This window comes from Sabethes cyaneus, chromosome 2 (genome assembly GCF_943734655.1).
Source record: "Sabethes cyaneus chromosome 2, idSabCyanKW18_F2, whole genome shotgun sequence".
Lineage (NCBI taxonomy): Eukaryota > Metazoa > Arthropoda > Insecta > Diptera > Culicidae > Sabethes > Sabethes cyaneus.
Window position 1 is genome coordinate 230,111,968 of NC_071354.1, and position 10,651 is coordinate 230,122,618.

Sequence of the window (10,651 nt, forward strand, 5' to 3'; positions counted from 1 at the left end):
CGATTACTGAAGTAAACTTTGCGAGTTTTTGACAGTTGTGAAATGCAAAAAATGATTAGTTGCAAATTCAATAGATATGCATTCTGATTCGACAGTGATTTCCATTGAATAGTATTCGATGGAAGATCTTTTCTTCGAAAAATGAAAATCTCTCGAAAATCAACACTAAATCACTTCAATATGCAATGCTGCGTAACAGATTGATTCAAATGCAAGAACACTTGATTTGGGCGTGACGATTTTTTACCGTGTAACTTTACATTACCCATTCTTACGAGTAATTCCCTTCATACGGTGTTCGTCAGCACAATCCCGTTTGCGTTTGCAGTAGCATTGGGCGATACTGCGAGAAGCATCGATATTCGAATATCGATACAAATTTTTTTAAAGTATCGATCCGGCTGAAATATCGGGCGGCAAGTATCGATACCAGTAGTATCGATATCGGTATCGATACACTGAAAGGGTGTACGCAACCACAACGAAAACCATACTTTTGTTTATTATTTAGCTTAATTTTCATCCGTTTTTTCAGCAAATCCGTTTTCTTAAGTCGGTAAACCGACTTTTTGCCAGATTGACCGGTCACCAGCTTTGCAAGTGAAAAACCGGCCGGGCCGGCCAGAAATCGAGCACTCAGCAACCTTACAGACAAAAATGCTAGAAATGGAACCTATGAATAAAAGCGAGGTGACCATATCGGTCGAACTATAAAATCAGAACATTTTCTGCCCAAACATGCGGATGAAGATTTAGATTCGACAAACCAATTAATTTATCCCCCTTCCACCTCTGTTTACGCTACAAAAGGTACAAGCCATACAAAACTGGACAATAATGATGACCGTGAGAATGTACCTCTACAATCATACAGATAACTAAATTAAACACTTTGCTCTACAAGTGGTAACACCAACAGGTAACAATGCTCCTAATGGCCCTTAACACCTAATAGAGTAAACATCGAAACATTGAAATAACTGTAGAGCGTAACACTTGCTGAGACAGATGAAAGTCAAACACTGCTGAAATTTGGTTGAATGCATGTTGCAGTCCAGTGATGGCGCTATCAGCAAGAGAGACAAGAAAAAAATGCTACGTTGTAGCGACCCGGGGTGGATTGTGCTATATCAAGAACTCCCAAGTCAGTTTCATCCTGGTGCCAATGGTGCATTCTTACAACATGCCAGCCGTGTACACATTGGCGTAGCTAGGTAATTTCCCTGGAGGGGGCCCAGGGGGTGCCTTCCGAAAAAAATTTCATTATGATCCAGTTACGCCGGCTGTCAGCGATAGCACAGGGTTTTGTAAATACCAGACGGGCTTCATGAGAGCCCGCGCAATTACGGACCAGATGTTTATCATCCGACAGATCTTGCAGAAATATCGGGAGTACAACGTGCCCATGCACCACATCTTTATTAATTTCAAAGCAGATACGATGCACTCGATCGAGGCTAGCTATGACCGATAATGCAAGAGCACGGTTTTCCGGATAAACTGGGGCAAATGATCAGAGCTACATTGTATCGAGAGATGTATTTCGTGTGTAACTCGGGAACACTTTTGAATCCTTTTTACATACTATTCAACTTCGCTCTTGAGGGGGTGGTCCGACGAAAGCGAAGTCTAGGAGGATTGGGTTAAACATAAGTGCGTCGAAGCCCAAATACATGAAAGAAAGAGGCTCGATAAATCAAACACGTGCCTCACACGGACGGTAACTGTTCACAGCGTCGCTTGCCGGAAGCGGGAGGCACACCGGACAATATTTGGCGGAGAACAAACTGAAAGCGGAGAGTGGCAGAGACGAATGAATCACGAGCTACAGAAACTGTTTGGAGAGATTCTCATTGTCATCTGGCGAAAGTCAGTAGGCTATCGTGGGCCGGACATTTCGTAAAGATACCGGACGGCAGTGTGACGGAAACAGCTCTTTTCAACAGCTACATCAGCACCAGGAACAGAGAGGCTTAACGTGCGAAGATGGCACGACCAAGTCGAAAGTGATTTGAGACTTCTGAGACTGGAAAATTGGCGACGAGTGGCCCAAGATCGAGTTGAATGGAGACGACTGTTTATAACAGCATGAGCCGGGGTGGCTATCAGGTTACTGACGGCTACTAACGATGACAACAACTACGCGTTTGCGATACCTAGCAAAAAAGGAAAACATCAACGCGGTGGGAATATATACACTGAATGTTTTTCCGGTTTTTCAATTACAATGGGGAAAATTTCTGGAGGGGGTCTGCAAAATTCTGGAGGGGGCCTGGTACCCCAGGCACCCCCTCTAGCTACGCCAATGCGTGTACGATGGGAATCTTTCAAAGTAGTGCCTGCAGCTCGTGGTTCATATGCCTGGACCGCTCTCTGCTTCCAGTTACCAACACCTTGCGTTCAAATACGGCAAATGCACTTATATTTTGCGTACGGTTTATGCTCCTTGATCGAAATCACTTACGAAGGCAAAAGTAGACCTGACATAGCTAGAATGTGTCGTTGAATCTGCTTACTCGTATTATTGACGGCGGTTGCCAGAGATCCCTAATTTATGAATTCATCAACCCCTTCCAGTTCATCTCCGTCAAAAGTCACTCCATGCAGCGTTTCTTCACTTAACAACGCGGTTGCGGCCTCATTGACGGCCTAGCGTATCCAACCACATCCATTTTCGAGTGGCAAGACAGCTAGCTCATTGAGGAAAGCAAAGCTTCACTCAGCAAGTGCGCGTAGTTCTCAGCAACTTGCGAGTTGTCTAAATGATCGCATTTGAAGATTATTTTGAAATCGGAGCTGGAATTGCACTTGAAATTTTACTTAAAATTGAACTTGAAATAGAAACTGAAATTTAACTTAGAATTAAGCATGGCATTATGCTAAAAATTGTACTTTAAATTGATATTGATGATCAAATGATATTGGACAGTTTGAATCAATTTCAACTTAAATATTTACTTTAAATTGAACTGGAAGTAAGACTTTAAATTGTCCTTAAAATTAAACTAAAAGTGGAACTTGAATTTGGACTTCAAATTACACTTAAAATTGGACGCGAAGTTAAACTTAAGTTTGGACTAATTCAGACTAGAATATATAAATAGGACTTGAAATTACACATGAAATAGGACTTAATGAGACATGAAATTGAACTTGAAATTTTACTTGAAACTAACCTGAATTGGATGTAAAATTATACTAGAAATTTTACTTACAACTTCGCCAGAAATTGGAGTTAAATCGGACTTAAAAAGGAACTTCGAATTGGACTTGAAATAGGATTTGAAATTTAATTTAATTTTTACATCGCCCAAGAAATCCGACTTGAAATTGGATTTCAAATTGAAATTAAAGTTTTATTTTAAATTTGATTTAAGACTGGAACTAGGAATGCATCTATTTTTGCAGCGTTAGTATATTTATCGATAAAAATAGCCGCCGTACTTTTAATTAGGTACACCTCATATTTTAATTTCTACGAGTTCGAGGTGGTAAACTAGTTTATATACTTCGGGTCGTTGATGACGTCGGATAACAACTGCAGCAGAGAAACACACCTCACCATTCTTGCCGGAAGTCGTGTTTACTACGGATTCTACAAGACCATAAAATTTGATCAACTTCAACCCTGTATCAAATGTACCATGTACAAAGCGCAAATAAGACCGATAGTCTACGGGCACGAAATGTGGACAATGCTCGACGGAGACTTGAAAGCGCTACAACGGCCATGGCAACGTTTGGACGTTGTGTGCTTAGGATCATCTTTGGTGGTGTATGTGAGTACGGTGTATGGAGAAAAAACATAAACCACAAGCTGGCGCAGCTTTTCGGCGAACCCAGTATTCAGAAAGTTGCTGAGGCTGGAAGGGTACAATGGGCGAGACATGCCGGAAAACAATCCCGTAAAAATGATGTTTGCCTCGAATTCGATTGGTTCCAGGCGCAGAGGTACGCAGCGTGCTCGACGGTTAGACCAAATGGACTCCATTTAATGGAGCAAGTCCTGGAAAGTGTGGGACATTCGAGAAATTGGAGACGGGCAGCCATGGACTGAGTTTGTTGGCGGAACATTGTTATGCAGGTGAAATCCTAATGGACATCGCATTAGGATAAGCAAGGTTATTAATTAAGATAAGTATTTTAGTTTCTCTAGCTTTTACTATATAAAGGTATCGATACAAATATCGGCGTTTTAGCATCGATACTGGCCGGTATCGGGACGCTCAGTATCGATCCAAAATATCGATGTATCGGCCCAAAAGTATCGATTTTTTCGATACAGATACAGTATCGCCCAATGCTAGTTTGCAGTATCGAGAGAACATCCTCGTTTCACTGTGTGTAGGTACGGTTTTGTAAATGTAGTGTATTCATCTTCATTGCATCAACCTACTACTTGTCCATTTAGTAGCCGATCAGCAAAATCTATCAGTCAAGTTTTTTGTACGGAAGATAACTGAGCACGGCAGAATGCTCAATTTCGGGCGATTAACAGTGTAGTGGATTTACCTTCGGCTGTCCAATTTTGGTGCTCTTCACAAGGACGATTGTTCCCTCGGACAAAGTAAGTAGATATCTTCGGTTAAATGCAACTAAAATCCATCCGGTATGCAGTCTGCAGATGATTCTGTTTGCGTCCATGAAAAAAAAACATCCTACAGCTGGAACACGCCAGACATCCGCGCGATTGACCACGTAATACAAAGTATTATCACTTGAATCTTTTTACTGCTTTCGTGTTAATTTTTTTTTTCGTTTCGAACCAGGTTTGTTTTGATAGTAACATCTATAGTTTAAGATTGAAAATACTAACCGCCTAGGCGGAACACAAACACAAAACAAACATTGAACTTCAAAAGGTGAACGTCTTCACTGAATAATTATTGTAGAGCAACTTAATAAAATAATGCGTTCGCAGAAGACGACGACGTCTAGCCTGCCTCTTAGATCGATGATTGTTTTATGATAAAAATGTTATTGCTGCCTGTTTTAGTAAGGTTTGTTTGCTTTGTAATTTTATGATTTGCTACTCCAGCTTCTGCCATAGGCCATGAAATGCAAAGCTCATCCGTTTGTATCCAATGCGGCCCATATTTCTTCCAGTGCGTCTGCTACTAGTAGCGCCTGTCAAAGTGTGATAAAGTGCTGCTATCGGGGTGTGTTATCGCTCTCGTTCGTAGATCACGTACTTCTAGTCAATTAGATATTGTACGAATTTGTTTTATACCGAGGGGTGACAGACGACGCTGCAGAAGAAAAAAAAAAGTTGCATTCCAAACTGCGGTTTTGCGAATTCATAATATGTGCGACCTTTGACACGAATGAGTCAAACAGCGAACGGTTTGCGAGCCTTCTTAATTGTTTCGCCTGGAAGCTAAATTTAGAATGTGAAGCAAACAGCTACAAATTGGACGCCAATTAAAGTGACCATTCGCGTACGGTTCCATCGACCCCTCGGAGCACTACAACTTTTATAATATTTGTTAACGTTGCGCTTTCCACACACAGTAGGGTTAGATGCTAGTATTATAGGCCCATCATTGGGGTTGCTTTTATTCTAGGCCAGTTTTGTTGCGCAAAATTAATATCAGTGGAGCAGGCATATATAAGAAGTGCCTTTCCGACGGGATGAGATTACATTGTAAGTTGCGTTTCGAAGATATACCGTTCAGAGTTATCCTTCCGTTCAGCAAGTTACCGTTGATTACAACAGCTTAGGGCTAGGTTCTATCTGGTATCTGATGAGTAATTTTATTAATTTTGGGTAAGATTCATAGCTAATGGTTTGTCTAAGCGGTATAATTCATACATTTCGTTTTTCTGATTTCAGAAATTCAACAAAACGATCGGTCACCATCCAGAAGGAAGTCAACATTCGCTCTCTGAAGCCGATTATATGACGTAAGTAGATATTATTTCAAATGCTTGATTTCAATGTCCGAACCAGTACACGTGCTCAGATAAGACAATGAGTTCTAATCGTTACGGCTCTGACATAAAATACTGTTTTCATACGTCTCTTTGAACAAGTTTGCTGAGTCGCGCCTCATATAAAACAAAATAATTGCATGGCAATTCGAATACAAACACTTTTAAAGTTTGTTTTTCGAAAACGTGATTAGCTATCATAGTAGCCAGGTATTTCTATTTTGTTGGAAAACAGTTCCTACGCCCGGCACAGCAGTTCAAGTCTGTCAACGCTTGCTTTTCGCTAGCATAGTTCATTACTGAATTCAGTATCTATATCAAATTAGGTTAATGAAATGAACTACATTGATAATTTGTTATTTTCTCACCTCCCCCCGTGTCACAGATTTGCTTTACCCGTTCCGCACTCGGATCGCCGCCAAACCTGCTAGACCCAACTAGAACCATCCAGCAGAGCAGCCAATTGCCGCAGCATGATTCAAGGTTACGGCCCCGTAACGCAGGCCCTGCTGGGAACCCTGCTGACCTGGGGACTGACGGCCCTCGGTTCCGCAATGGTGATATTTCTGCGCGGTAACCAGCGCAAATCGTTGGACATCTCGCTGGGATTCGCCGCCGGAGTAATGGTTGCCGCTAGCTTCTGGTCGCTGCTAGCGCCCGCAATCGAACTGGCCGAAAGCTCCAACATGTACGGCAGCAAGGGTGAGTTTGCCTTCATACCGGTGGCAATCGGATTCCTGCTGGGAGGCATTTTCGTCTACGGTACCGATAGAGTTATTTCGTTCCTGGGCATCAACAGCCCGACCATGATGATTGCGCTGACGCACACCAATAAGGACAAGGCAGATATTGCGATTGACGATCAGGTTTCTTCGTTGGAACACGGTAGAAGCTCGTACGCCGGTGTTACTCCCAACCCACAGGACAATTCCCTATCCATCGGAATGGACAGCTTTGCCGATTGTCTGAACGCACAGCACGAAAGCGTATCCAGGAAGCGCAGAAAGGGTTGCGACAATTTGAAGGAACAATCTCTCTACACTAATGCCAACCAAAGCCAGATTGACGCTCAACTGTCTCAGTGGAAAAGAATCATGTTGCTGGTTGTGGCCATTACCGTACATAATATTCCCGAAGGATTGGCCGTTGGTGTAAGTTTTGGTGCCATTGGAACAACTGAGTCGGCGACTTTCGAAGCAGCCCGAAACTTGGCTATCGGCATCGGCATTCAAAACTTTCCGGAAGGACTCGCTGTCAGTCTACCGCTTCATGCAGCCGGATTTAGCCTAGGCAAGAGCTTCTGGTACGGTCAGCTGTCGGGGATGGTTGAACCAATCTTTGGAATTCTTGGTGCCATTGCAGTCAGCATAGCTACTATCATTTTACCCTACGCTCTGTCGTTTGCCGCGGGCGCTATGATTTATATTGTTGCGGATGATATTTTACCGGAGGCACATGCTAGGTAGGTGCAGTTTTAATCCCATTCAGACGCTTCTTATCTTACGTTATTGTGTAATTTTGCAGCGGCAATGGTCAGTTGGCAACCTGGGGAACCGTTGCCGGTTTCGTTGTGATGATGTGCCTCGACGTTGGGCTCGGTTAAATCTCTACTTGATCTGCTGCTTATTACAACCGCATAAACCATTGTGATTCGACTGTTGAAATGTACTTCAATTGCGTAAGTATTACCTGTATTCGTTAGAATTTGCTTAGTAGTGTGAGAGACGAAAAACCAGACAAAAAAGAAGCAACGTCTTTTTAATTCTCTCATGAAATGTGGCATTAAACGTTAGCATGTTGCAATCACCTACAACACACAAACATGAACTGTACATATTGGAAAAAATTCAACGCAAAACGTAACGTTTTTCCTTTTTATTTTATTCAAGTTTACTTAGTATACTGTACAAATAAATTTTATGACAAGAGCTAAACGTAATTCAGTTCTAATCTGCTATAGAAATATCACACCAACCGTAAATCATGGTCACTAGCGGGCAACGTGGAGGATACGAATGGGATGCATTGGATCTGCATCGCATCTGTGGCAGAGCTGTTTGCTTCCTTCTAATCAGTTTTGATTGTACAAATACTGAAGATTGCATTTCAATGCAGAGCAGACAGTCCGCAGTCTCACATTACTGTAGAGAGCAATATTTAAACAAGAAACAAAAGATTGTTAAAACTTATGTAAATCTCTCAAAGCATTGATAGATAGATAAATGTAATAGATTTTTAACAAGTCTCTATTCAAATATTGTAATTGGCTTTCCTAGCACGCGATAACTAATTTATGGCACCTTCTAATAAGACCACAATTTCGGAAAAAAGTGGCAGAGTCTCCTTGTCGAGTATGATTCATACCCTTATCATCCCCATCTAAGAGTTCGACGACGATTTTATATCGAGGTCTTTCACTGCTTACTTTGATCTCCCACAAGGCATTTATCTCGGACCATCGGTCCTTACCTACTTCAACAATTTAATTGGCAACAGATAAATTGGCGAGGTTTGTTAGAATAAATTGGTCTTATGCGATTGACATACCATGTCCATGTCGAGCGGTGGCTGCCGTGCGCTGTACTTCTTCCATGTCTCATGGGGATTTATTGTTATTGTTGCCAGCCGGGGGGACTTTTTTTGTATGTCAGAAGAGCACTGAGATCGAGTTTCCATGCAGAGTATGGAGTTCATAGGTAGCTTCCGAAGAAACTGTAGTGCGCTGAACTTTCCAGTTCTAAATTGCAAAAGCGGCAAATGTCAGTTAAAACGTTGCTAATTCTCTTTAAATGGTAAAGAGAGCGACAATACCCGGTGAGGAGTCTCGTGATTGTGCGCAGTTCACTACGCATTAAGTTTTTTTCAATTAATGCTGGGTTTGGGTAGATAAACTGTTTAGCTTGTCTACAGCCTGACGCTTGGTACCAACAAAGTCGTATGCTATTTCTAGCTTTTCCCAGGTCAGTAATTCGCCTAAGCTTCCTTCTTCACATGGCGATATAAAAGCAGCAAGCACAACATTGCCTCCATGGCTGTAGTTGATTTTGTGCACATGGTGCTGGTCACTGATAGACATTCCAAGCATGTCAGTGAACTCACATAACCTTCTGCAAGAGTGCGTCAACAACCAGTAACCAAAGCAAGGAGGAGAGAACTCCTTCTTGAGAACATCTTTTGATTGCTGAAATCGTGATTGACGCCTATATACCAATTAGGCTGCAATTTCCCTGCTTGACACCATTGCCTGAATCCAGTATTATCGGATGGTCAGTTCCTTCGTTAGAGAGCCGTGTTAATTGAAGCCAAGGATGTGTTGCCGAAAGCGCCTTTTTTGTCAAGAAAAGCACATAGTGTCATCTATTGGTATTGAAGCGAGTTTTCAATCAGTGTCACTAGGCAATGAAGTGCGGTTTACCGCGGAAATACCGCGTAGGTAAGCATGTTGATTGCTATGCAGAGAGGAGTATTTAAGAACTCATTGCGGATGTCAAAAGCGATATGCCTATAGTCTTATAAACTAGGTTCATTAGAAACATACCAGTTTTTGACCTTCTCAGCAATTGAAGTGCTGCATAGAGTGAAATCTAGGACCTCATCTCTGATAGCATAAACAAAAGTGGGAACGTTCCTTGCAATGCATACATTGACATTGTTAGCTGTTAAGTATTCAAGTAGGTACTCACTCCTGTTATTTACATCCGTGGTGCCCCACCAATACCGTGTGGTGGGCGTTGGCTTCGCAGTCGATCAGAAACGGCACGTTGATGTTCCTGTAGTAGCGCACGAGCGCAGCAACCTCGGGTGGCAGTATATCGTCCTTATCACCCGGGAAGTACCCGGACGCTACGATCAGGTCCTGATTCCCCGCTGTGGTTGTCACTTGCAGTTTAACAGCGACGACATCGCGTTGTATGAATTCTGTAATGGGAGAAAATTTTATTTCTTTAGTTACCGAATTTGCAGTCCTCCGTTTTGACTGCGTATTACAGTAGATCAACTTACCGTAATTATCAAGACCTGGCTAAACTGGCTGGTAAACGGCTGAATAATGCGTACCGTCAGTGCCTTGTGCACGTGTAGGCATAAAATAGACGCTACGGTGGTTCATAGTCTCTTATTCAGCCACCCCTATTCCTACCTCCTCGTGGTACCAGCCGGGGTACGAGCAACTTTGGTGGAGATCGGTTAACCAACCCCGGTGGAAGCCAAGGTCGTATGCTGACAGAAAAGGAGGGCTCTTTCGTGCTTCGTTGGCCCTCCGGCGAAACAGGGGTTGGTGTAGCAGGCTTTGCAAGCCGTCACCACGAAAAATACTAAAGCACGGAACGAAGAACAAGGAAATTTTTACTGGAACAATCGGAATAGACCCACGCGACGAAAAAGGACTATGGATTGGAAACTCGGGACGTGGAACTGCCGATCTCTCAACTTCCAAGGGAGCACTCAAGTGCTCTCCGACGTATTGAAGAGCCGCAAGTTCGACGTCGTAGCGCTGCAGGAGGTGTGCTGGAAGAGCTCAACGGTACGTACGTTCAGAGATGGACATACCATCTACCAGAGCTGCGGCAACACACACGAGCTGGGTACAGCGTTCATAGTGATGGGCGAGATGCGGAAACGGGTGATTGGGTGGTGGCCAATTAATCCTCGAATGTGCAGGTTGAGAACCAAGGGCCGAATCTTCAACATAAGCATCATCAACGTGCACAGCCCTCACCTC

The 10,651-nt window shown here is 42.9% G+C and overlaps 1 protein-coding gene across 1 annotated transcript; it reads left to right on the plus strand.

Moving 5' to 3' along the window:
- Positions 1–4,351: 4,351 nt before the first annotated feature.
- LOC128734755 (zinc transporter ZIP11) lies at positions 4,352–7,856 on the plus strand. Its single transcript, XM_053829091.1, has 4 exons — positions 4,352–4,567; positions 5,834–5,904; positions 6,317–7,393; positions 7,456–7,856. Exons 3-4 carry the CDS (start codon positions 6,405–6,407, stop codon positions 7,532–7,534), a joined length of 1,068 nt encoding a protein of 355 aa, XP_053685066.1. The 5' UTR covers positions 4,352–4,567; positions 5,834–5,904; positions 6,317–6,404; the 3' UTR covers positions 7,535–7,856.
- Positions 7,857–10,651: the final 2,795 nt, after the last annotated feature.